Source organism: Onychomys torridus, chromosome 1 (assembly GCF_903995425.1).
Source record: "Onychomys torridus chromosome 1, mOncTor1.1, whole genome shotgun sequence".
NCBI classification, from domain to species: domain Eukaryota; kingdom Metazoa; phylum Chordata; class Mammalia; order Rodentia; family Cricetidae; genus Onychomys; species Onychomys torridus.
This window is the reverse complement of record NC_050443.1, coordinates 120,085,362-120,112,522: the sequence shown is the minus strand read 5'-3', so window position 1 is coordinate 120,112,522 and position 27,161 is coordinate 120,085,362. Positions and strand designations below refer to the sequence as shown.

Sequence of the window (27,161 nt, the reverse complement as noted above, 5' to 3'; positions counted from 1 at the left end):
TGCATAGTGTGTTCCAAGCCAGCCTGGGCTACAGAGGAAAAAAATAGTAACAACAACAAAAATCATCTTCTTTGAAATACACAATCAGAAGAATGAAAAGAAAAGCCACAGGCTAGGAGAAAATATTTGCAAAATATTAGATTTGAGAAAGGGCTTAGATTTATAACATAGAAACAATTATTTCTCTTCAGTAGTAAGACAAACATCTGAATGAACACATCCCACAGCCTGCTAGCCCATTAAGGAAATGCAAATTAGAGCCTGAAGGATGCTCCACATGCTGTCTCACACACTGACCAGAATGGCTGGAACTGAACTAGCCAGACTAAATGGTGGTATGACAAGGGTATTGTAGACACCACTTGAGTGTTACTAAACAGTTATCCAAGTTTTTACCCGGTGTCCCCCAAACCCTGGCTAGTCTTTGTACAGATGTAAAACCATAAGCCCCAGAGAAGGCTTGTGTGTGAAAATTCCTGCAACTTCTCTTGTAATAGCCCCAACCTGGGATCCAACAAAAGACCTCAGTTAAATGACTAAACCATCCGTGGCCTATGCATGTTGGAAAACTAGTCAGCAATTAACACTAATGAGGGATCGAGAGTGGCGGGCAGAAGAGTGGCCCCCAAGGAGGTTCATGCCCCAGGCTCCGGGAACCCATGTGGGTTAGTTCCCCGCAGCCTGGAATTAGAGCTGTACAAGGAATTCAGGTCGCTAAGCAGCCGACCTCACTGTGGGAGATTATCAAGGATAACAGAATGAGGAATGTAATCACGAGGTGCTTATAGAAGCTGGAGTTGAGGCCTGGGAGATGTATCTGACCTGGTGACATCAGTATTCCAATGGCCAATGCCTGCTCTGCAGGTGGACTGGGCCCAGAGCCAAGGGAAGCAGAGGTCTGGGAGCCGGGAGGAAAGGAGCTGGGGGTTTCCTCCTATAATCCGGTTGACACCAGATTTAGGTTCAGTGACCCCTTAGGAATTCTGACCTCCACAATCTACTAAGTCCCAGCAAGTTGTTACTGCAGCTGTAGAAAACAAATGCAGTGAAATACCCGGCAGTGTGGATGCATCTTAAAATAATCACGCTGAGTGCAGGAAGCCAGACAAGGACAGACACATGATGTCTGGCTCCATCTATATAAAACTTAAACTCATCTGCGGGGACAAGCTGATCAGAATCTGCTGGGGAACTTTGGGGGTGGGGAGGGAGCAGCATGAAGTATGGGGAATTGAAGATTCTGCATCGTACCAGGAGACATATCCCAGAATGTCTCAGGTGTCTACACCCCAACATGTTCAGCTTACAGCATACGATCAAACTTCAAGAAAGATGATGATAAACACTTGGATGGGAACAAAAAAATGTCTAATATCTTGATATGTCAGAATGTGGGAGAGTTGGCTGGGAGACAATGAAGTATCCTTAGACAGCAAGAAGGGCAGAGGGGTCTGTACCTGCCAGGTAGGTCCTGGGGAGGGTAATGGAGCTGCCACCCTATGATCAAGGCAGGCTAAGGCTGTGAGAGCTTTGGGTCTGGGTAGGAGGAACCCTGGAAGTTTCTGGCTGTCCTGTAGAGGAGAGAAGAGCCTGCATACACTAGATGCCTCCATCACCACACTGCAGTGAGTGGATCTGATCATGGGAGTTAAAACAGAGCTCAAGCTATAAAGTGAGAGAGAGAGAGAGAGAGAGAGAGAGAGAGAGAGAGAGAGAGAGAGAGATATGATCTGATTCAAGCCCAGTGCTCATCTTAAATTCCTTATCCTCTGATTCTAGGGATCATGTGGGCATCTTTGGGGCTAATTCCAGCCCAGGACAAGACATGGACTAAGAAGTAGGAGGGGCAGAGATGGAAGATAGAGGTGTGGGTGGACACCCATATAGGTGAGAGGCAGTGAGAGACCGCCTCTGTGGGCCTGAGTGTGGGCCTCCCTTCTGGTCCACCAGTGGTATGTGGCTAGAACCTCTCAGGCTCAGGACCTGCAGGCTCTTCCTGCTCAGGCTTAGCAGGGAGAGGACCGGGCAGGACCTGCGAGCCCCACTCTGGTGTTCACAGGTGTGAGGCGCTGTGTTAGCAGTGCTGCTAGGACATCCTAAACCAGGGCACCAGAACCTGTGCCCACCATGGATCCTCATACCTGACTCATGGATACAGCTTCTAAAGGGGAGAATCAGCCATATCCCTGATGGAGACAAGCACTTCCTCAAAACTGTGCAGGTGGCAGAAGAGTCCAGACCAGGAGATGCCATGTCCTTGAGCAACTTCCTCCTGTGGGTGGCCTAGGTGTCCTCATCTGGGGCATAGGGACAAGGCCCAGCCTGCCCCTTGGGCCAGGGTGGAGGGGATGAGACTAGACAGTCTGGTGGCTGTGGTGGTGTCTGTGGGTGTGAACAGCAGCCGATGGCCACAATCTACAAGTAACTCTTGCCCTTCATCTTGATCTCATCTTGGTGTCCCCTCTGGGGGTCTGAAATGTCACCTCCCATCCTAGGCTTCTTGTACCCTATTCAAGTTCATACATGAAGTTGGTAGGCCAGACCCTGTATCCGTTACTTTGCCCTCTGCTGTGATGAATGACCTGACCGAAGCCACCTAAGTCAGGGAAAGCTTCCTTTGATGTAGTTCTTTGGTTTTGGTTTTTCTTTGAGGCAGGGTCTCACTATGTAGCCCAGGCTGACCTGGAGCTTTCAGAGGTCTGCCTGCCTCTGCCTCCCAGGTGCTGAAATTCAAGGTATGTCCCACCACCTCCAGCCCTGGCTTGCTGTTTGAGAGCACAGTCTACCACAGAGGGGAAGGTATGGCTGCAGCAGCATGAGGCAGCTGCTCACATTTAATCTGCTGACAGGAAACAAAGCAAGATAAACCACTGCTGCTCAGCTTTTTTTTTTTTTTTCTCTCCTTTTTATTCAGTTTGAGACTCTGGACCATGGAATGGTACCATTCATATTTAGGGTGTCTTCCTATCCCAATTAATCCAATTTAGAAAATCCCTCACATACATGTGCAGAGGTATGACTTCTCTGTGATTCTAGAATCTGTCACATTTACAATCAGCATCAAGGATCACAGACCCATAGGCAGCAGGGCCAGGTGACTGTACCTCTCCACTCTCCTTGGAATATTTCTGGGGACATGTCCTAGTTGAAAGCGCATATTCACAGTGGTCTCTTCAGGGGAAGGACCTGCTGAGAGCCAGGCCTCTAAGGCAGGAAGACCATCCCATGCAGGCAGAGCCTGGCTCAAAGGCCAGGCAGCAGAGCATATGTGCAGGATTTACTTCCGAAAAAGCTCTGGCTTGTGGGGAGATTCAGTTCTGTTCATGTGGGGTGGTCATCTGTGGCCAACAGAGGAAGGGGCTGCCTCCCTGAGGACCAGGGCTTGGTCAAGGAGCCAAGACTAGCATCACATGACAGTCCCAATATAGGGGCAGCAAGAGCAGCAGCTTCCAGAAAGGGAAGGAGGTTGCTGGCTGGCATGAAATCTACAGGAAGAGCCCTTGGTCATGTGCTCAGAGGTCAGCACCCTGGGGCCAACAGTCACATGGTGATGGACACTCAGAGAGGAAGTGGCCTTTCTCTGTCCTCAGACATATTGGGTGTGACATTCTGAAGTCAGGTGCTCATCATCAGCCCTGCTAAGGTCTGTCTCTGCCACATCTCCCACAGCACACCCTTCCCTGGGCAACTACAAAGGTGGCCATCCCTCTGCAGTGCTCAGTCTGTAGAAGGCCTTGTGGACACAAGAGTGAAGCCATCTAAGTCCTTTCCATCTCTTCTTGCTGTCCCTTGACCTTGTGCTCAGGAGCCTGGCTTTCTTCCTGTGTCCAGAAGCATGCCTGGAATGAGGGGATAACCATGGAAAAGCCCCTGCCCTACTGCAGACTCTCCATCCTGGGAAGGGACAGGCATTGACTTTGCATACACTGATACAGAACCCCACCCAAGAGGCTGCCTCCCATTGGATTTCAGGTTGTTCCAAGAACACCCCTGAGGAGAAGCCTGATGTGATGGGGTCACAGGGAACCCCACTATTCTCTTCCTGCTCACTGACTCCTGCAGAAGAAGCTGTCTCACAGACAAAGTCTACTCCTGGAAACCCCATGCAGAAGAATGGGAGAGCTAGAGGGAATACAATGTCCAGACTTTGACCACTAATGGACCCTGATTCCAGCACTACCAATAACCTCTGACCTGCCTCAACTGGACACAGAGTCACACCCTTCTCTGCAGCATCCACAGCTCAACTTTTCTTTGCTGAGGCTTAGAACATAGTACCTCACATGTTCTGAGTAGCATTTTGGTACGCCTGAGTATTATGGACTCAGGGAGTTTGGGGACCCCCTGTGACGCCTTCCTGCCCTCTTGCCTCCCACCCCTGACCTCTCTCTCTTAGAGGCAGGCCACAGAAACCTGGGACCCTGCCCAGGTCCAGACATGAAACCCAACTATAGTTCAAGCTTTACACCCTCTTGTGACAACTCAACACAAAATTCTTGTCCTGAGAGCTTGATTCTGGAAGGTTTTGTCCCAGATCCCCCTGCAGGGAAGGTGTTGCTAGCCTAGGAGTCTACCTCCCTAGGTACACATGGATGGCTTTGAACTACTGACCCTACTTGCCTATACTTCCCAAGTACTGGAATTACAGGTGTGCACCACACCTGGCTTATGTGGTATTAGGGATGTGTCCAGGGCTTTGTGCATACTAGGCAAGTACCAATGGAGCTACACCTCCATCCTTCAGGTTTTTGATTTCCGAAAGCTCCAGGCTAAGTACAGCTGAAGCCCACTGAATGCCTTGTTAAAGCTATAGTGTCCCTGTGATACGAGGGAAGGGTTCAGCTACGCATCTGCAGCCTCTCCCCTGTGTCCTGCTTGTGTTCCTTGATCTTAGCTGTGTGTGGAACTCACCCACTGGGCTCCAGCCTCTGGGCACCCTTCCCTCCTGGCACTCAGATTAGACAGGCTACTCCTGGGAGCCCTCTGGCCCTGCCTCTGGGACCCTACCTGATATTACATTTCTCTCATGCTCTGCCGATCCCTTCTAGCCTTGGGAGACAAAGTCCCTCAGCTTTGTGCCTACATCCACACTGGGACAGAGTGGCTAGGTAACAGACCCTGCACTCATCAGAACCACAGAACCAACAGCGCATGTAGAGATACTGAGGTCTGTAGAGGTGACAGTTCCACCCACAGCCATGGGGTGATCTGTCTTCACTGGTACAAGTGAAGCAGGAACTTGCTGAGGGCAGTCTTGTGTCACTGCCAGACTCGCTCTCCACAGTGAGAAGTGGAGGTTCTCAAATTCACCTCTGAGATGAACTGCCCCATCCTTCTGGCCAGCTTCACCGAGGCCATCGAGGCCAGAAGAACTGGCATTCTGTTCAAGAATGGAGGGGACACATGGCTTACCCACTACTCCCTTTCCTCCTGAGTCATTGCTCCAAGGAAGGGGGTGTTGTAACCCCAGACCCGTTTGTCCAGCTGTCTGGGAGGGGCAAGTGCCACAGGAAGCTGGCATCCCAAAGTCAGAAAGGTACTGACCGCCACCACCAGCCTACCCTGGGGAACAGGCCTTGTGGCTATGGGTGGAGAGCAGACATTAAAGTCTTTTCCTGGAGCCCCTGCAAAACAGGTTCCCTGGGCAGGACTGAAGGATAAACCCCTGCTCTGGCATCTCAGGAGCCAGCTCTCTTCTCCCAGGCTCACCATACATGTCAAGGTCATCCTAGGATTGATGTGGCCCTGCCTCAGGTATAGGAGCTGGACCACAAACATAAAACAGAGAGGCCATCTCCATCCTTTCACTTTGCAGCAGGGGCACACTCTGTAGAGCAGAATGGCTACTGTGTCCCTTCAGTGTTGGGAAGTCAGAATCTGCCAAGGTCTGGCCTAGTGCAGCTGGCAATGGAGGTCAGACTGGCCTCTCTCCTAATAAAACATTGGTGGCCGTATCTATAGTGATGTTGATGGTGGTTATTATTTTCAGTGATATTGTTGGTTACCATATCTGCAGTGATGTTCATGTTGGGGGTTGAGAACTTGGGGCAGAAAAGATCCTTCAGTTGTGAGAAAACAAACAAACAAATAAACAAACAAACAAGCAAACACACCCATGCCTGAGTTCTGAAAGCAAAGAGATGGCAGCTGTAGGGCTCTCAGGCAATGCTCCAAGATACCTGATATACCCAACAAGGCCCCAAAGTGAACCCAGCCCAGGCCTGCTAAGTCACTGTGATGATCATTATGACTATCCTAAATGCACAGTCCAGGCCACCAGCCCACCCCCAGAATATGTCCCTCATGTTCTTCCTGTTGGCCCATGGCACCTAACTCTGACCCAAATGGCCCATGACACCTAACTTCACCTCTCCTTCCCCATTGACCTCCCCTCATCATCAGGGTTCAGCCGTTTGTAATCTTGCTCTTCCCCCAGCCTTTGTTTTCAACCAATCATCTCCTCATGCAAACTTCTCCAGCCTTTCCCTAACCTCACTTGCTGGTCCTGGGGACTCCAGTGGCAGATTCAACTCCCAGATCCCACATGCTCTCCACTCCAAACAGCCTTCTCCATTTCCACCAATCGTAGTATGGTAGATAGAATAACATCCTATTCTGAGATGTCTCTTTCTGGACCCCTGACAGCTGAGATGGAAGATAGGACCTCACAGTGCAAAAGCTGGGTTCTTCCAGAGAAAGCAAGATGGCTGCTGGAGGTGTGAAGGGGGAAGTGGAGAGTAGAGTGGAATCTTTGGAGGTGCAGTGTAGGGTCTTAGCCTAGGATTTTAGGACCAGTAGACGCTGAGGAAGAAGGGAACAGACTCTCTTAGAGCCTTCCCTGGACCAGCCCAGTATGCCCATGGAACACCATGCAGTGCAGAGCCACTAAGTTTAGACTTCTGGATTCTAGAGTTGCAAGAGAATAAACATGTGGTGTTCTAAGTCCCACGGTTTGTATTCTCTTATGACAGCAGCCACAAGACACAGATACAGGAAGCAGCGTGACTGCATCTCTGTGTCCCAGCATCTACTGCTTTTGTCTCCCTCTTCCTCCTCCCTGTCCCCCATCCTGCCTCCTTCCTTCTCCACCTCTTACAGTCCTGAGGGTAGGATCCAGGATGTCCTATGCTCCAGGCAAGCCCTCCTCTGTTGTTGTGCTCAAGTCCTCCTATCCTGGGTGCCACAGTCTTCGTTCAAGCCTGTTCTCTTCTACCTCAAGATCAGCCCTCTAGCTTCTGGGCCTCTCAGCTGCTTCTGGCCCCTTGCTACTCCCCTCCCCACCATGGGAACTGTGTGGCAAGACGGCGTGGCTTCTGACTGTCCAGAAATCTCCCGGGACTCCTTCCTCAAGTCTGTCTGTCTTCATCACAGTCCTCTAGAAGTCAAACACAGGGGATATGAGGAGGGAGGGAAGCTTATTTTAAACAACTGGCCTTAGTTGAGGAGCAGCTGCACCTCCAAGAAGGGGGTAGGGTTCCTTGCTCCTGGGGAAACATTTTTTCTCTAAGGTCTTTCCCTGATTAGACATGGCCTGCCCACATCATGTGCTTTCCTCATAACCTGCTGAGGATGAATTTAATTCCATTAGAAAATACCTTCACAAGACAGGTGTCTACTAACAGCTAGGTACACACACACACACACACACACACACACACACACACACACTGGCCATCACACTCAGAGCTGACAGGAAGACGTGGAGCACCTGCAAGCATCCCATCTACCCCCAGGTGATGGTGATGGAGCTTTCCAGGCATGAAGTGGAGCAGGGTAAATTTGCCTTCTGTCCCCCCCCCCCACCCCAGCTTCATGCTCACACACACCATTCATAGCTGACTAGCTGGCCCTGTTGTCTCTAGGTTCCTCACAAGCCTTCCTTCACCTGCTAGGCTCCCGGAGACTTTTGCCCCCCCAGAGTCTGTGTGTGCTGTCCCTTTCGACCACCAACCCCTCTCTTGGGCAGGTTCCTCTTTTTTCCTTTGTTTCTCCTGACCTTGTTCTCCAAAATGGCCAACTTGGAAGATAGCAAGTCACCTACCCAGCCATTTTGCAATGGTCTATAAGGCACACATATCTGTGGGCTCCTGGGGTATCCATATGACTGACAGATGCCCAGCTCCCCCAGAACAACCAAGATGGAGGAAAACCACAGCCCAGGGCTTGACTCTTAGGCTTAACCTCTCCAGAGGGCCTATGGGTGACTGGGACCCTGGATTTCTTTTCATCAGTTCCCTTCCCCTGTCTGCTCTCAGCCCTATACCCTACATCTGCTAGTTATGAGTCCTAAGCCAGAGGCCCAACTCAGGATTGCCAACATGTCACCTATGGCCACTCACCCCACAGAAGCAGTAAAATGAAGTCACAGTAAAGTGGCAAGAAGGGATTTTAATCCCCAAAGCCATGCTGGGGAAGATGCACTTCAGGGCACTGGTGAGAGCTTTGAGCTTAAATAGGAGGAACTGGGCAGGGTGGGAGGTGGACTGGGTGAGTGGTTCTGGTCCAGCTGGCCAGTATCTCACTTCTGGCTCTGTAGGGAGATTTGAAGATGATTACTCTAGCTTGGGGGTGATCTACTTGTGGAGTGACCTGTCTGCAGGGTTCTGCTGTTCCTGGAAACCAAGCTGGCCTCATGTTTAGGACAATCACTAGAGAGACCTTCAGGCACCCAGGGAGTCTTGAACAGGATGTCATGAAGGCTGAAGGCGATCCCCAGTTACCTTTGTATTAAGGGGAGCCCCCTGCCTTAACTATGCCAGCTGCCCCAACCCTGCTCTTCCCCCCACCAGCTAAGGGCCATCCTTTCAGCTGAGCTGCAGCTCATTCTTTCAGACGGCCTCAGATGCCCCGTGAAAAACTTGTAGGGAAACTTGTTGGGTGCCAGGGATCCACACCCCCTTCCTCCTAGGGCCTGAGTAGCTAGGCCTTGAGGGCTCATATCAGTGATTCAGCCAAGAGGAGGAGGGGCAAGGAGGAGGAATGGGGTGACTCAGCAGCTCATCACAAGGTTGGAGGTTGGGGTGGAACCATTTCCCACTTAGCATTGGGGCCACCCACAACCTTCTAGCTCATCTGCCCCTTCCACCCCTTCTCTTGCACAGCCCCTCTGCCCCTGCACTTAGAGAGTCTATGGGTATCTCGGTGCTTTGTGGGGGTCAAGGGGCTCTGGACATGGCTCCTCCTTGTGTTATTTAATGACTGCTAATGGGACAGGGGTCTCAGAGCCTATATGCAAGGGCGGCAGGCCTGGAGGCTAACTCCAAGGAAGGCTTACACACACACCACACACACACACACACACACACACACACACACACACACACACACACACACACTGGAGTCTCTTCCCATCCTGATGTCCCCAGTTTATACCCAGCCCTCTGTAGAGAGTGAAATGGAGGATGCACAGATGACAGGGCCTGGAAGGCAGAAGGAGAGAGAGATGGGGAGGCTGGGGCTAGGGACTGTCAAGGTCATCTAGTTATCTGAAGCATGTAGAAGGAAAGCTGTGTGAGCCAAAGCCCAGCCAAAGCTGAGCTCTGCTGACCATGCATCTTGGTAGCAAGGAAGAGAGGTTCTCCAGCAGAGCTTAGGCCAGCTGATGTGAGAGAGGAGTAGGAACCTCCAACCAGAACCCCTCACAGACATTTCCTGGCCTCCGACAGAGCTGGGAAAATGGGAAAATGGGGTCTGGGAACTGGCTCAGAGGGACCGCTGACAGGTACTCAGACAGCATGGGAGCCCTGCTCTACTCCTAGTCATCCTTACCTAAGAGCTCGAGGCACACAGGACCAGAGGCAGGCCTGGGCTGCTCCTTCGGCCTCTTGCATGTCACATTTCCACCATTCCCATTAGACAAGAGTGTCACCATCATGAAGAAGCCCTCGGATACATCTGTTTGCCTTCCTCTCCCACTCTTCTCCTAATTCACTTCACTGTCTCAGTGTTTTTGCCCTTTCAGTTAGCGATGTGCATCTCTGGGTCCTCATATCATGACTCCAAAGCTCAAGTCTTTGTCACCCGAGTCCTATCCTACTTTGTGGACACATGCCACACTTCAATCCAACCACTTCCTGAAAGATATCTGGGTTCCATCAGCTTGGGGCCATTATGCACGAAGTCCCCACTGTTCTGCATGTGTAAGGTTTTGTGAGAACGTAAGGTTTGTTTTTGTTGTTGTTGTTGTTGTTGTTGTTTGTTTTGTTTTGTTTTGTTTTTTTTCTGTTCTGGTTCTTGAGAAAGGGCCTAGTGGCCCAGACTGCTCTCCAACTCTCCTACCCACCTCTTCCTCCTCACGGTCACAAGCCTTCATGCTTCACTTCAATCTTTAACTTCTCCGAGTAAATACCCAAGAGAACAATCACTGGATTGTATGGCAAGAGAACATTTGGTTTTGAACGAGAACAGCACACTATTTTCCAGAGTGGCTATGGCATTCTGCACCCTAACCACAATGAGTGGGACTGCCCACTATCTCCCTGCCCTGCCTTAAACCAATGCTGTCACCCTTTTGGATTTGGGCTATCTAGTAGGTGTGCAGTGGTGTCTCATTGTTGTTTCAATCTCTAATTCCCTGGTGATGACAGGTACCAGGCATCTGTTCTGAATAATTGCCCTTGAGATTCTATCTTTGGTCATGTGGTTTTTCAGAGCAGTTGGCCATTTTTGTTTATTATTTTATGTGTGTGTGTGTGTGTGTGTGTGTGTGTGTGTGTGTGTGTGTGTGTGTTTTAAAGGAGGTTTCCCGCACTATAGCTCAGACTGATCTGGAACTCACAGTAATCCCCTTCCCACACTTGCTGATTCCCAAATCTGTTGATTCCCAAGTCACGAAAAAAGTCATCTTTGTGTGTTTGCTTCCCCCTAAATCTCCAGTGCCTCTGGGATTTATTGATTGTTCAGTTTGATGTAAGAGAAGAGTCATTAACTCTACTTCAACTGCAGTTTATTCAAGATTGTCTTTTCTCCAATGCCCTTCCTATCACCTGGACAGATACACGGGTGACATTCTTCCTTCCCACTTATCTGTCAACACCATACTGTCTTGATTACTGAACATAATAGTCACCCCCTCTTCACTGAAATGACTGATGTCCAAGTCAGATTGCCAAAACCAGAGTCTCATGGTGGCTTCTGTCTTCCACCCCACGCCTCAGCAAAGGTGCCTAGTAACCTCATGGCCACTCCTCCCATAAGACACTTTCTTCAGGGCTCCCAGGCACTCCTCTCTCTTGGCCTCTGTCTTCAGATGACCACTGTTTGGTCTCCTTTGTTGTGTCCCCTCAATTTAGCCTCATAATGTTGGGAAACCCAGGGCTCAATCTCTAGACCTCTTCTGTGTGCAGGCTTTGCAAACCTAGTATTTGGTTTCACCTAGTCTGATTGGGATGAAACTCTGGATGAGGATGATGCACTACTTCCACTCAGGTGGCCCTGTCTCCTGGACTCCCAACTCAGTCACTGCTACTCACCAGTACCTTAGGCATACCCTACAGGCACACAGTGGACTTGAACATGCAAAGCTGAGCTCCTGCTCTCCTCCCTAGGCTCCTTCGTCCGACAGAACACCCTTCTTGTCCCATCAGATACCACTAGTCCAGCTGTTTCAGATAGCCATTCTGCATTGTCACAACTGATCTCCAATCTGTGGAGCCAATGAAGAAATTTTACAGAGCATACGCTGACTTCTTTTCCCTGCCTCATGGTCCAGGCCCTACTGCTTCCTTTTACCTGGGCAGCTGCTACATCTCTCAGTTGGCCTCCTCCCTCTCCTGAGCACCCAGTGTCCCTCTCCACTCTCTCCCTGTCTTTCTCCCCTCCCCCAATAGAACAAGACTCAAGCCACCTTCTGGCCTCTTACTTTTCCAGTATCCCTGGCTCTTGTCCACCTCCTTAGAGCTGCTCAAATGAGGCCTCTGTGATTGCAAACCCCTTCCTCTACCCCATGACTTCCTGCACCAGCTTTCGAGGTCTGCATGAACTGCCTGGTTCCTGTTCTGTCGGTTCTCACCTGAAGTACAGACTCCAGGAAGGTAGGATTTTTTGTATTGTTCCCTTTTCCTGACACTCAGAGCAGAGCCTGCCATGCAGTTGGTATTCAGTAGTCATGGGAACTCAAGATGAATGCACCAATACTGGAAGGCTCAGAGGGCCTGGCCCAGGAGGCATAGTGTAGTTCTCCCCCCCCCGGGGGGGTGGTGGGGGTGGGCTCTGAAGCAGAAGTCCAGGAAAGTAGCTTCTGCTCACAGGAGCCTGGGCTATCTCACCTCAGGGCCAAGGCTGGGTGGGGATGGTCTCTAAGCAAGGAATGTCTCCACAGGAGGAGGTGTTACACAGAGGGTACTAGACAGGTCTGCTTCCCTTTCTGCCCTTCCCTTGTTGCTGGACCCTTTGTTACATGGACAGGAGAGGCTTGGGATGGGAAGATGCTAGGGAGCTCCCCAACCCGAGGGCCCAGCCTTTAGGGAGGACCCAGGGCCACTCCTCTTTCTGGAGGCAGCCCCATGTGCTGTAGCTGCACAGGCTGGCTATCTAGGCTGGCTTCCCCACCTGCCTCTTCATTCCCATCAGACTGTGCACCAGATAAGACCAGTGTCCCTATTGAATGCAACTGCTCTGGCCTGGTGCACATGGAGCCCCAAGAAATCCCTCTGCTCTGTTATAAGTCAAAAGGCCGGTCTAAATCCACCAGGGTCAATGTATGGTACAGTAGGCAAGGGCCATGGGCCCTGCTGAGTGTATCTCTGAACCAAAGGTGGATGACTAAATACAGAACTGCAGGGCCTGAACACATTGACCCCCTTCCTTCACTGGCTAGAGAATGCCAAAAGCAAGCCTGATGCAAAGAGGGCTTCAGTCAGCCTAGCAAGTGTGGAGGGTCTGGGGGCCTGAGAGAGGCAGAGAGAAAGGGTATACTCCAGTATGGCGGTGGTTGGGGAAACTCAGGAGTTCGAGAAGCTGTGGCCCACCCTTGAGCTCTGTAAGTTAAAAGGACACACACCTCCACCTCCACCTCCACCTCTGAGCCTGCCAGGTTCTAGGAGCTAGCAACTTTAGGACTGGATGCATCCAGGCATTCACTCACACAGACTGTGGGGCTCCTACATGTACCAGGTATGGGAAACCCCAGGGACAGAGGCAGCTAGTGTTCCTTGGAGAGGAGACCAGACGGCAGAGGGTGTCTGAGGGTCCCTATCAGCTGGTTACTCTGTAGCTGCACAGGCTGAATATCTAGTCTGGCTTCCCCTACCTGCCTCCTCATTCCCCTCAGCTATGCACCAGCTAAGGCCTGTATCCCTACTGAGTGCAGCTGCTCTGGCCTGGTTCTTGTGTCAGCCTCACACATCAGCACAGCTGACACATGCTGTCCATTCACTTCAGCAGCCTAGTCATTTCACAAATGCCTGTATTGGCACCTGAGCACCCTGCAACACTATCTATGGCATGGCTAAAGGACCCAGCAGAGTGTCGCAGAGGACATTTTACCTTGCCCACCCATGGTCCAGCAGTTATCTCTAGATAGCAGCCCTAGAAAGCAAGAGACAACTCCAGGCCAGGTCCTGTCTATTGGGCTACCAGAGGATAGTCTTAGACCCAGGGAAGTAGAGGGCAAGAGCTGGAGAACATCCAAAGTTTGGCAATGTGTGGAGTGCTGACTGTGGAGGCAGGGTGTGCTGACACACTTGTGGCCATGACACTGACCCTGAGTGGGGAGCCTTGACAGAGTGACCTCTTGGTGCCGGAACAGATGAGAATTGCAGCCCTGGACCTGGGAACCGGAACATTTCATATGTCCCTCTGCAAAGCACTTCAGTGTTCCTGTCTTTACTTGGACATTACCTCTCAGAGAGGACATTCTCCTTAAATGCCTCTTCAGGCTGTGAACTCCTCAAGATTGAGAGATGGACCCTGCTGACTCTCTCCAACAGCACCTAATTCAGTTGCTGACATCAAGCAGGGCATTTAGGAGTGAGTTAGTGAAGACCCAAAGGGCAATCACAATCCCGTCCTCTTCTCACTGTGCACTCCCCTCCCCCACCTCCTCGACAAACTCACATAGATCCTGGACCCTTACACAGGGTCCCAGGACAGTGCTCCGTTATGAATATGCATGCTAGGTATTCTAGCCTGAAGAAAAGGGGCATCGCTCTGGGGAGGCGAGTAGGTAGTGGGCCCTTAAAAGAGAATGGAGGATGATGGTTCAAGAGTCCAGAGAGAGGCTTTGAGGAGGAAAAGCGCTGACAGGGAAGAGGCTTGGGCTTAAGCTGCTGTCCAGAAGAGCGTCAGGGCTCAACCAGACAATGATGACATCTTGGTAATAAGAACCCCAGTTCTGCAAGAAGACAGGCTGGGGAGGGACAGTGCTTAGGGCGGGGCTCGCCCCAATGGATGCTTCCGGTACTAGGATAGGCGCGGTCTCCTTTCCCCACGTGACCCTCATCCAAGAATTCTCTGGTCCCGGGAAAGTCAGAGGGCGCGTTCCGGTTCCCGATTCCTGAGCGGCAGTGCGCAAGCCTGGAGCAGTGCACGCCTGCGCCCGGGAGGTGTTGTAGGCGGTCTCCGGGTCGCCCCGCCCCTCGCCCGCGTCCCATGTGACCGGCCGGGGGTGCAAACAAGCGATCAGCTGACTCCGCCGGACTGCGGCGTCATCCCGGCTATAAGCGCGCGACCTTTAGCATTCAGCTTCGCTCTCGCCGGGCCGCCGCTACCATGCAGACCCCCTGCGTCTTGCTGCTCGCCCTCGGCCTCCTGGCCGCATCCGCCTCTGCGCTTATCAGGTGAGGACCCGGCCTGTATCCGGTGATGCGGGGCCGTCCTCCAGAGTCCCGCGTGCTCCAGCGGGTGCTGGAATGCACCTGTTCCGCTCAACGAGGCCTTCCACAGGGCCCTGCAGACTGTGGGGCGAGAGACTCAGACTATAGGGGTCTCCTGAGCCCCCCTCCACTCCTGTGGTCGGACGGAGGGGACAGTAGAGTGGCCATAAATGAGTTTGGTTCTAACCTCCCCAGCGTGGGGGGCTTCCGAGAAGCAGAGCTGCTCCCTGGGTGGGATTATGGTGACTACCAACTCAGCTGTGGAAGTTGGAAGACCCAGTTGGCTCGTGTCCCCAAGAACCTGGGCAGGCCTTTCTTTTTAAGGGACCCTGTTTAACAGCTGTGCCCTGGTGTTTACTGCACAGAAGTTTACTCAAAGATGTTCCTCTCTGGTCTTGGGTGGTGAACCACTCCCTCCTCCCTGAGTCGCACAAGTCCCAGAGAGAGGAGGTATGGAGTGGCCCAGTTCAAATACTTTGGGCCCGAGGTCTGCCCCACTTGTGACCAGACCCTTCTCAGGCCTGTGGACTCAGCCTTTGTGCTAGATGGGGCCGTTGTGGTGGCCTTTGTTTTCCCACTCTGTAATAGAGTCCTGTTTGTGGCAGGTGGATGAAGCCATAGGCTGCTGGAGCAGAGCTGGCTTGGCCGGCTGGGCACCAGAGCTGGGTGGGAAGAAGTACAGCCTGTAGGCTGCTAGCTGGGAGTGGGTAGCCTCAGTGGAGCCATTGTAGGGAGTGGCCTAGCCTTGATCCTGCCCTGGCCTTGCCCTCCCTACCCTCAAGCTTCCCTTCTCTGAGAAGAGGTGACATTGCAGTGGTGAAGGGAACGCCAAGCTCCCGGGGGACTAGGCACCAGAACCAAAGCCACGCTTATGATCCTTGGTACTACCTTCAGCTGTTGGCATGTTTCCTGACCTCTGCAGGGTGTGTGCCCCTCACCCACTCCCAGGCCAGAAGCCTGGCTCTTCCAACCCACCACTCTTAGGCAAGACTCCTATCTTTGAAGAGTACTCCCTCAGCGTGCCAGGAAAGGCCAGCTGTGACCTTGAATACAAATCCCAGGGCAGGGAAATTTGGTCAAGTGATTACAGACTCAGGCCAGATCTCCTTGGGAGCAGCAGCAAACTGGGGGTGGAGAGGTGGCCTGGATGACAGGGCAGTGACTCCTTGCTCTGCTGTCTAATGGGAAAATTCCCTATTTAGTGGGCTGCAAGGAGCATGTGTGGACCATGAGTCTTGTGTGGTGGTAGGACATGTAGGTATACCTGGGTTAGAGTGCTGGGTTTTGTGAAGGGTGACAGGGCTGGCTAACAAGCATCTGCATGGTTAGGGGAAGAACCTTTGGGGAGGTCAGGATGATGCTGTCAAAGCCTGGGGGTGGGGTGGGGAGCACATCTTTGTAGAGTCCACGTGGCAACAGATGCAGCTAAGGGCCACCAGGTTTGGTGGTTTAGTCCTGGAGTCCTGTGTGCATCTTGCTCTGGATGCACCTGGGCCGCTGCCTTCTCCTCCTGCAGGGTTGGGTTCCTCAGGGCATAGGGCACAAGTGCCTGGCTACAGCCTAATGCAACCCACTAGCCACTAACCCAGGCAAGACTAGAGTAGGCTGACAGAGAAGGCTGGGGACCAGTATGTGTTGTTTGTTTTGCTTCTGGAGTGAGAAGCACCTGACTGGGATGTGGTTGGTGAAGGGAAGGGTGGGCACACTAGGCTGCACTTGGATGTGGGGAGCGAGGCAGGCTGGAGCCTTTTGTGACTGACTGTGAACTGAGGGGTCTGGTGCTCTTAGCTGGTTTGGTGGGCCACTAGGCCTATGGCTTTGGGGCAGGAGTTTATTATATGTTGTGGCCAGTTTGAGGTATACGGTGTCACCTGAGTGGACCTAGTTTTCAGAAGCACTGGGCACATGCTGGTTGGGAGTCCTTCTGTACTAAGAGGCCTGCCTTAGCCCGGCCTGGAGTATCCTTGGGTGGGAGGTGGCAGGACAGCGGTCAAAGCTGTGCCCTAACATACCTCTATCCCATCTTGACAGAATATCTCTGCACAAATTCTCATCTATCCGTCGGACCATGACGGAGATGGGTGGCTCTGTGGAAGATCTGATCCTTAAGGGTCCCATGACCAAGTACTCCATGGAGTCACCTGCTGAGACCAAAGGGCCAGTGTCAGAGATACTCAAAAACTACCTGGATGTGAGTGGGGTTGTATTTGGGGGGCTTGCTTTGAGGGGTGAATGTGGGAGGGGCTAGTTGATCCCTGGGATCAGTAGCCAACTAGTTCTTCATGGGGCAGAAGTCAGTCAGGTGGGCTTCCAGGTTCAGCCATTTCCTTCCTTAGTTAGCAGCTCCTCATTCCTGCCATCGTACAGTCCTTGCTCCTTCTGCCTTGACAGGGGCCTGCTCAGGCTAAAGGATGGATTAGGGTGGCCTTGCTTGGTACTTTCAGAAGGTTCTTCTGGGTCTTGAGGGTTTTCCTTTGTTTTGTTTGTGGTACTAGGATTGAGCCTAGAACCTCATGCAGGATGGGCAAAGGCTTGATCACTGAGCTACAGCTCCAGTCATGCCCTCCCCAACCCTACATTAAGATACTGACTTTGAGTTCAGAGCTGGCTTGCTAGCTCAGAACTGCTGCTGGTGTCCAGTCTCATTATCGGGACTATCCCATGGTGTGTAGAGTGTCCTAGAATCAAACCCAGTCTGGCCTGAGCCTGCCCTAGGGCTGAGATGTGGGAGCCTGGGGGAGCAGTCACTGGATCTACTTAGGTATAACTTGCTGGAACCTCTGTGTGCGTGGTCCAGTGCGAGACTAGACTGATCCCCTGGGCTCAGTACCATCACTTTGCCATCCTCCAGAACCAACTGCCTCCTTGCTTTTTTAGCCCCCACCCCCTTTCTGGGGATTGAACTGGTTAGGGCCTTATGCATGGTAGGCAATTGTTCTACCACTGTGCTCTGTACCTGCTTTCTACTTTTTTTTTTTTTTTTTTTTTGTGGAGCTGAGGATCGAACCTAGGGCCTTGCGCTTGCTAGGCAAGCACTCTACCACTGAGCTAAATCCCCAACTCCCGCTTTCTACTTTTTATTTTGAGATAGTTGCCCAAGCTAGCCTTGAACTTGGAATCCTCCTATCTTCACCTTCTGAGTAGTTGGGATTACAGGTCTTGCTCAGCAGCCCACCACTGTCTTTGAAGGGGAAACAGGCCCAGAGAGAAAACATTCTGGAAGTCACATGGTGAGCTGGTCCCAGCTTTGTGGAAGGTTCTAGGCTAGAGCCTGACATCTCTTATGCTCCTGTCTCCAAGTCTTATAAGCCCAGGATGGCTGTACAGCCCTGGGCTTTGTGCCCACTAGGCTAAATTGGCAGTGCCCTCTGTCTTGTCTCACTCAAGCTGTGGCAGTGACAGGAAGCATGAAACCCAGGCTCATGACTGACTGAAGAAGGTGGAGGGTCTACCTGTCTGAGTCCAGCTGGCTACTACACACAGAGACAGAGAGAGAGACAGAGATAGACATGTAAAGTACAGTTGGCTGAGTAATGCTCTTTCCCCTTTCTAGTCTCTCCTCTTGGGTTTTCTGATGTTAGCTGGAGTTAAATGAGATTGGACCCTGGGTCTTGTATCCACCAGTGGCTCAGGCTCCTTCCTGAGAGACTGAGTATGTGTGACCCATAGCCACTAGTTCACAACTACGTTTCCCCTCAGAGGGATTTGGGAACCTGTACGTCTGCCTAGCCCCTGGAGTTGGCAGCCCTGGTGGTCCCCGCTGTCTCTGTGAATAAATGGGAAGCTAAGGCCAGCCTTCTCTGCTATGAAGCAGTGACCAAGTTGAGGGCAGTACCACTGCCTGCAGGGGTGGTCCATCTCATCATTGATTCCACAAGACAGCCTGCAGACTAAGGCCTGTGGAGCAGATACAGGGCAGGCACGAAGGCCCTCAGAGTCAGGTGTGACACTCTCAAACAGCGGAGGGGCCTTCCTGGCTGGCCTTCTCCATCACTGGGCTCGTGGAGGGCCAGGCCTGCCTGACCACTGGTGTCACCTTCCACTTGTCCAGTTCTTCCCCAGCCCCATAGTACATTTGCTGAAGGGACCCAGAGTCTTGGAGTTCTGTATTGGGGTCTCAGGCCCACCCTTCTAGAATCTAGTCTTTGGAAATCTCCCTACCCCTTCAGGGTTCAGTGGGTGGAGATAGATGTGCTAGCTGAGTCCTGGACCCCAGGGCACTCCTTCCCTCAGCCTGGGCCCTTTAGGCTTGGTTTCCAAGACAGCCAGAAGCCCTCTCAGATACCTCCTGTCACCCTGGTGAACATTGTTCTTCTCCTAGGCCCAGTACTATGGTGAGATCGGCATCGGGACACCCCCACAGTGCTTTACAGTTGTTTTTGATACCGGCTCTTCTAACCTGTGGGTCCCCTCCATTCACTGCAAGCTGCTGGACATAGCCTGCTGTGAGTCTCCCTGTTGTCTTCTGTCCCAGCACCTCTGCCAAGGATCTAGAGGAGAGACTAGGGGCACCGTTTCAGCCATGCTCAGTGGCCTTTGGAACAATCAGGGTGACAGAGCCCCTGTTGTGGGGGCCCCTGAACAACTGGTATTGACTTCCCTCTCTCTGGAGAGCTGGGGTTCCAGCTGCATCTCTTGATCCGAAAGGTTGAAGTCCAACCTTTCTGGGAGGCTATGGGAGGTGGGTTGGGCTTGAGATCCAGACCACCTCCTAGACAATGATTTCCCACGTATCCACCACGTCCAACCGGCCCTGCTCTTCTGCTCTGCCCTGAGGTACCCACTTACCAGGTCTTGTCAGCTGCAGCCTTGTCATGGAGGCTGGGAATCTTGCTGGTCAAGGATGGAGCAACCTGAGGGCTGGGCCACATGTAAGGCCAAGATCAAGGCTTTGGGAATATGGTTCAAGGGGTCATCAGTGTGTGGGCATAGGTCATGGCCAAAGGCCAACTTAGAGAAGTGGCCTGGGCTCCTCCCACAGCATCCCAGGGAGGCCAGAGACCATGGTAGTGGCAAGCAGACTAACAGTCCTGCTCTCCTGCAGGGATTCACCATAAGTACAACAGCGGCAAGTCTAGCACCTTTGTGAAGAACGGCACATCCTTCAACATCCACTACGGCTCAGGTAGCCTCTCTGGGTACCTGAGTCAGGACACTGTGTCGGTGAGTCCCTGCGGCTCGTCCTGGAGCTCAGAGGCCCTGCTGAGGCAAGGGGTTCATCTTGTGAGCACCTGCAGCTGAGGAGAGAGGGCATGGTAACTGCAGCCATCTGAGAGGGTGGCTGAATTTAGATGGCTATGGCAGTGCTGAGTGACAGGGAACAGAGACAGACCTGCTAGATTAGGATGCCACTTGAACAGGGCCCTGGGGAAAGAGAGCCCAGCATGCTTGATGCTAAGAAAGCAAATGGGAAGGACATGGGAGTGGGCAGCCTTATTGTGTGCAAACTGGAGGGGCTGCTAGGAGCTCCCAGGGTTGGCAAAGTGAGTGGAGAAGCAAAGCTGGGGTGTACAGTGTTGACTAGTAGGGACTACCACCCTGAGCAGCTGCTGGAGCCATAGGCAGATCTGCTGCTTGCTGCCTGGTGTTGGGGCACTGGCTGAGGAGGACCGTGCTGGATGCTTTAGATTTGAGGTGCCAGCTGGGTGTCTTTTTGTTTTGTTTTTGTTTTTTGAGACAGGGTTTCTCTGTGTAGCCCGGGCTGTCCTAGAAGTTGCTCTATAGACCAGGCTGGCCTCAGATTCAGAGAGATACACCTGCCTCTGTCTCTTGAGTTCTGAGATTAAAGGCATATGCCACCACCACCCAGCAGCCACCAGAGTGTCTTAAGACCTTGAGGAAAGTTTGGGCCAAGGGGCCAGGCCTGGGGATAGAAAAGGTCCCTGAAGCTTGTTGAGGCTGAGGAGATGGCTTGGAAATTCCTGTCCATGCTGGCACGAATGCCATGAAGGAGCCAGGAGAGAGAGTGTGTTTGGGATGGGCTCTTTGTCTATAGGGGAATCTTAAGGGCTAAGCCCTCTTCCCCAAGGAAAGTCCATTCACCACTCCTGAGTTAGCATCAGGACAGAAGGGCTGTAGGGGTCAGAGGGCAGGAAGCTGCAAATCCCATCAACTGGGCCCTATTGGTTGGGGCCGGGAGTCCAGCTAGCATCCTGTTCATCTGGCCTTTGTCTGGAGAGTGACACCTTATACCTATGAGATCTGAGCTCTGCCCTTTCCTGTCTGTGGAGGGCTCCTTGTGATATTTCTCAGGGACCCCTCAGTACACAGGATGTTAACTCCCCGCATTACATCCTTCTGACATGTCCGCAGCGGCTCTTTCCATTTCCTGCTCTTTGCACTTCCTGCTCTGGCTCTGTCTGCAGCTTCAGCATGATAGGCAGGCAGATGGTGGGCAGAGTGAGTGTGGCTTCAGGGTGGCAGTTCTGTGGCTTACCTAGCTGCTCAGGCTGCAGGCTCAGTGGCTTGTCCTCATGTCTGAGGGCAAGAACAACACTGTCCTGGTTGATAGAGATATGGGGGGGTTTGTAGGGGAGCTGGGAGTTGAGGCTGTAGCATCTCACTCTGCTTCCTCTTCTCATCTCTGGTTAACACAGAGTCCTCATAAGTCCCTCAGAGAGGGACTCTTTTCTTTTTTTTTTGGACACCATGTCCTTGTCTCCAGCTGTGTGGCTATGTTCAGCCCTTCTCTCTACCCTCTCTGTTTTTTCGGTTGTCTTGAAAGGGAATGTCAGCTGTGACATATGTATTCTGGCCTGCAGGTGCCATGTAAATTCCAGCAACCGGGAGGTATCAAGGTGGAGAAACAGATCTTTGGGGAAGCCACCAAGCAGCCTGGAATCACCTTCATCGCAGCCAAGTTTGATGGCATCTTGGGCATGGCATACCCTCGTATCTCTGTCAACAATGTGGTTCCAGTCTTTGACAACCTGATGAAACAGAAGCTGGTGGACAAGAACGTCTTCTCCTTCTACCTGAACAGGTGCAGCAGGAGAGGTGTGGCTCACACCTTCCCCCGGGCTCAGCTCCAGAGGGAGGGATATGGCTGGGGTGTCTGGCAGGCAGAAGTTACTAGTATCTGCCTGGGAAAGAAAGCTATATGCCAGGGGCTTCAGCTAGGAGGTCTTGGCTGTTGGGGTTCTGGGACTGGTGAGAGCGGATGTGGTCCCTGCTTGGACTGCTGGTGGCTAGGAGAGACATAGGTATGAGTCCTGATCTGTGACACAACTCTGGAGCCTTCCATGGTCAGAAGTCACTGGCGGAGGGGGGTGGGGAATGGAGTGGAATGAGAGCCCTGGTTGTACACTGAGAGTGGTAGACCTTCCTGTTAGCAGAGATCCTTCTCACAGTACACACACACACACACACACCACAGACACACAGACACACACACACACACACACACACACACACACACACACAACCTGGCAAGGAGCCACCACCATCAATTTCTTGCCTTCTGCAGGCCTGTCCAATGTTTCATACAAGATGGACAGCTGAGTCTATGGGGCTCCTCACTTACTGGGTTCAGCTCCTGGGTGTGAGCAGGGTGTAAGTAGGTGGCCTCATACTCTGAGCTGCTGCTGCTGCTGACCACACCCTCCTTTCTGGGCTCACTTACTTGCATGCCTCAGCAAGGGTAGCCTCCAAATGCCCATTGCGTGCTGTTTCCAGGCCTGAGTCCCTAGCTCCTGACTGTGGGTCACTGGCCCCGTGCCAGCCCAGAATCTTCTAGTTTTGCTTTTCCCTGTCTACTTTTGTTCCTTGCTCAGCTCTGGTCAAAGTGGCTTCCTAGAGGCAGGGGCATGGTTGAATGGACAATGTTATTAGACCCATGGGCTCTGCTTTCTAGAGCAGGAGGATGCCCAGAACTTGGCCAGGCTGGGCCTAGTGGCACATACCTTTAATCCCAACATTCAAGAGGCAGGGGCAGGAGGGTCTCTGTGAGTTTGAGGATAGCCAGTACTACATATAGAGACTGTCTGAAAATATTGGCCAGGTCACAGACTGGAGACCTCTGTTTTACTTATCAATAGTAGCCTTTTCCCAGGCCCATGGTGCATTATGGCCTAGTGGTCTTCAAATGCCACCTGCCTGTAAGTCTCAAGGCTTGGTTCTAGGATCTCAAGATAACCTCTTTTGCTGGAATCTGTTTTCTAGGAGGAGTGCCCCTCCCACCCCCACCCCAGGCTCAGCAAGTAGGAAAGGGTGTGGTAGCTACAGTTTAGGCCCCAGGACACTTACTCTGCCAGCCAGGTCTCAGGCTGATGGCCCACAGGTGTGGCTGCTGAACAAGCAGGTGTGAAACCAGCAAAGTAAGGGACTGTGGCTGTGTGACCAGCTGTGTGGGTGGAACTTGGGTGAGGAGGGGAGAGGCAGGGCCAGTACCCATCATTTTTCCATCTGTGCCTTCAGCAGTGATGACAAGCCAAAGCCAGTCAGGGTAGAGTCTGGGGTAGGAGAACAGGATGAGGCTTGGGGCTCCTGAATATAACACAGGCTGGGAGGAAGGTGCGGAGCCCAGGTAGGAAGGCTTGGTAGGATGGCAGATCCTGAAATGAAAATTTTCTCTCAGCTTTAGGTGGTTGTGCCCCCGGGTGATGCCTGGCCAGGCATGACATTCACATTCCCCTGCCCCTCGGGTTAGAGGTGACAAGCTTAGACTTATTGTTTAAGAACATTCAGCATTGTAGCTACATACCACACTCCCTTATCTGCTTAAGGTATTGTGGTGGGTTTTCCAATGAGACTAGAGGTGGGGGAGTTGAGGAAGGCTTTGGAGGAGAAGCTGAGAGTGGGTGCAGAGTATTCCTAGACAGTAATTGCTACAGCTATGGATGAAGCCAGCTTAGCCTCTCAGGGCCATGGCCCTGGCTTCCTCCTAGAAGTGGCCTTGAGTTTTGCCAGGCAGAGAGCATCCCTGTCTTAGCTCTAGCCTGACTCTAGTCTTGGCTTTGGCCACCAATGGCTGAGCCTACCCCACCCTCACCCCCACCCCCAGCCAGCAATCCTGCAGAGAAGGGCCAGCTGTACCCAGTAGCTTATGTGAGACTAGGTTGGAAGCCCCTCCCTGGGGTGAAAGGCTCCACCTTTCTCTTGTCTCTGGATCTTCCCATTCCTGTGGGATCAAGGATGCTCAGCAGGGCAGCAGATCTAGAAATAGGAATTTTGCTTAGGATCTCAGCTTTAGGCTGGCTGTGCTCTAGGCTTATCCCTGGCCAGGTAGGGCATCATGAGTGTGTCGTGTTGGAAATATAGTTGGACATGTTTGTGTCTTTCCACAGTGTTAGAATTTATTGAATAACTATAAATTCACAAGCTAAATAAGTTTTCATTGCAGTTTGCCAAGTAATCCCAATTTTGCTTGATGGCCAGCCACTGGAATCACAGGTTTTTACTACAATGTTTTCATTGTTGTGTGTCTGTGTGGGAGTATGTGCACATGAGTGCAGTTGCCAGTGGAGGCCAGAAGAGGGCGCTGGGATTCCCAGGAGCTGGAGTTATAGCTCTTTGTGAACTTTCTGACTTGGGTGCTAGGAACTAAAATCAGTTCTTTGTGAGAGCAGCAAGCTCTCTTAACCACAGAGCCATCTCTCCATTCACTTTGATTCAAATCTTAATTATAAACACTAACAGGCCACATGTTACCCCTCACACAATACTTCTATATGTTCACATTCCAAAATAGCTAAGAAAGTGTTGCTGAGGCTGTAGAGCCCGGGAGAGGCTGTATAGAAGTTGCAGATAGAGAGCTGAAACAAACACCAGAAAGAATGTAGGGAACCACATAAGAAGTCTTCGGACTCAACATCAGTTGTAGGTTTTGGCAGCAGGCCCTTTTCAGGGTCACTTTGGAAGTACACTGAGTTCAGAGGCAAGAGAATCTATTTGAGCCTAACAGCCTGGGGACAGAATCAAGGGTCCTTTGCCATGTTAGTATTCCTGGACCAGGCTCATGCCGAGTGATGTATGCCTGCTGCATTTCAGCCTTGGGTTGTCTCTTTGGAGTCCCAGGTAAGGGGTTTCCCTCTGGTGTGGCTGATAAGCTGGAGTCTGTTTGAGCTGGGATCTGATAGTTGCAGTTGTCATTTATCAGTTTGTTTCTCCTGGTGTGCTGATAGATGTGGGGGTTTGCTGGTGTCAATAAGATGTGGAGTCACTCCTGCTGCTTACACTCAGAGTGGAATAACTTGGACTTTATATAGTGGAGTAACTCGAGTCTAGGCAAAGTTGCCATTATGGACAATATAGTGACCCAGAGCAGGTCCAGCTGTATTCAGCAGCTCTCCAGGTCCGTCCCCCAGGAAGCCCTCCTTGGTTGCCCCCATGTGACTCCTTCCTTCTGATCTCTGGCCCTCTGATGGCCCTCTTATGCTAGTGGGTGGAGACTGACTACTTTCTCTCTTCCTAGGGACCCCAACAGGCAACCTGGAGGGGAGCTGATGCTTGGCGGCATTGACTCCAAGTACTACGAGGGGGAGATGTCCTACGTGAATGTCACCCGCATGGCCTACTGGCAGGTGCACATGGACCAGTGAGTCATGGGTGTGGCTGGGGGAGTGGGTGGGAATGTTATATAGGTGTGGCATGTGGGAACTACCAGCCATTTGGGACTACTTTGCCATTTGAGTCTTTTCATTTTGCAACCCTGGACTGTTCAGGGTTCTATATGAGTTGGTGGTCCTGAGGAAAAAGAAGTATATGTCTCCAGGACCATATCTAGACACGCTATACCCCAGACTCACCTGTGACAGGATGAAGTAATGGAAACACTCTTGCCCCATAGGTTGGATGTGGCCAATGGCCTGACCCTGTGCAAAGGAGGCTGTGAGGCTATCGTGGACACAGGGACGTCTCTTCTGGTGGGGCCTGTGGATGAGGTGAAGGAGCTGCAGAAAGCCATTGGAGCAATACCTCTTATCCAGGGCGAGGTAAGCCACAGGCCTATGTGGGCTGGCTGGCGGCAGGCAGAGGGGGTTCCAGAGGTCATACCCTCAATGCCATGTTCTCTTTGTGTCTCTTAGTACATGATCCCTTGTGAGAAGGTGTCCAGCCTGCCCTCTGTCACCCTGAAGCTAGGAGGCAAGAACTATGAACTATCCCCAGAGGAGTATATACTCAAGGTGAGTGGGTGCGGGCACTGGCAGTGTGAATCTGGGACACCTTGGGTGAGATGGGAACCTTGTGATCATGTGACCGTTCTGGCCTTGCAGGTGTCGCAGGGTGGAAAGACCATCTGCCTGAGTGGCTTCATGGGGATGGACATACCTCCTCCCAGTGGGCCGCTCTGGATCCTGGGCGATGTCTTCATTGGCACCTACTACACTGTGTTTGACAGAGACAACAACAGAGTCGGCTTTGCCAAGGCTACCACACTCTAGCTTGCCCCTTGCCCACCAGCAGGGAAATGGATCAGAGTCCAGTAGAGGAAGCCAGCCAGCCCCACCCTTCTACCTGCCCCACTCACACACATTCACACTTGCCTGGCATTGCTGGGCCCTTGGGAGGCCTGGCTGGAGCTGGTCCAGCTGTTCTGTTCTGTGGTTCTGTCCCTGGGTTCAGATTGCTGCCCTCTGCCTGTCTGAAGGAGGCCAAGGACCACCCAGTACAAGGGCTGCCTTGAAAGGCCCCTACTGGTTTGGTAGCTTTCCTTGTCCTGCTGCCCTTTGCTGCGGGGGCAGCATTCCAAAGCAGGCCAGTAGTTCTTGGGATCTCTCCTAGAAACCTCACTTAGGTTCCTCACCCAGCCTTGGGATGGCACCAGGCTCCACTGCCTCACTGTTTGTATCCTGGCCTGATAGAGGCCTGAAGATGAGCCGGAAGGAAAGCCATGAACCTGGGGTGTCACCTGGGGCCTGACCTCATCCACCCGGGAAAGCAGGCCTTAGCCTGGGGCAGAGGCAGGATGGCTGACTGGTTTTGGCTGGCCTCTGCTGCCTTCGTCCTGGGTTGTGTGGCTGGGAGCCAAAGCTGGTATACAAATACAGTTGTTTTGGACCTCTTTCTCTGTGTCTGTGTGCTCTGTACTGCTTCTGAATTGGGATCTGGGGATGTGCTTCTGAGGGCTCATTCGATCATTCAGGGTCAAGCTGGCTGGGGTGGGGCGGGGCTGGAGCCCAGGTTTGGCTTTCAGGGTCAGGCAAGCCCACAGAGAGGACTCTCAAGGCTCTGGCTTGCTGTCTGGCCTTGTGGGCAAGATGAGTCTGGGCTGGAACTGGCAGGTTCTGGGACTTTAGGCAGTAGTCAGCAGCCGGATGTGGCCTTGGCTAGAGACTGGTGCAAGCCTAGAATTCTGTGGTAGGGCCTGTATTGCATCATTTTCAGAGGTAGCCAGGCCAACACCTGCTA

General features: G+C 52.3%; 2 protein-coding genes across 2 annotated transcripts in view; one reads left to right on the top strand and one right to left on the bottom strand.

The window, feature by feature from the left end:
- The window catches only part of Syt8 (synaptotagmin 8), a 55,285-nt gene extending 40,694 nt beyond the window's left edge, over nt 1–14,591 (bottom strand). Inside the window, exon 1 of the mRNA XM_036177846.1 lies at nt 14,402–14,591. Coding sequence (XP_036033739.1) covers nt 14,402–14,591 — 190 coding nt within the window. The remainder of the gene's footprint in view (nt 1–14,401) is intronic.
- Nucleotides 14,584–26,816, top strand: Ctsd (cathepsin D). Its single transcript, XM_036204895.1, has 9 exons — nt 14,584–14,777; nt 16,845–17,004; nt 19,135–19,258; nt 19,858–19,976; nt 21,575–21,795; nt 25,225–25,347; nt 25,600–25,744; nt 25,838–25,936; nt 26,027–26,816. Exons 1-9 carry the CDS (start codon nt 14,710–14,712, stop codon nt 26,192–26,194), a joined length of 1,227 nt encoding a protein of 408 aa, XP_036060788.1. The 5' UTR covers nt 14,584–14,709; the 3' UTR covers nt 26,195–26,816.
- The last annotated feature ends 345 nt before the right edge of the window (nt 26,817–27,161 follow it).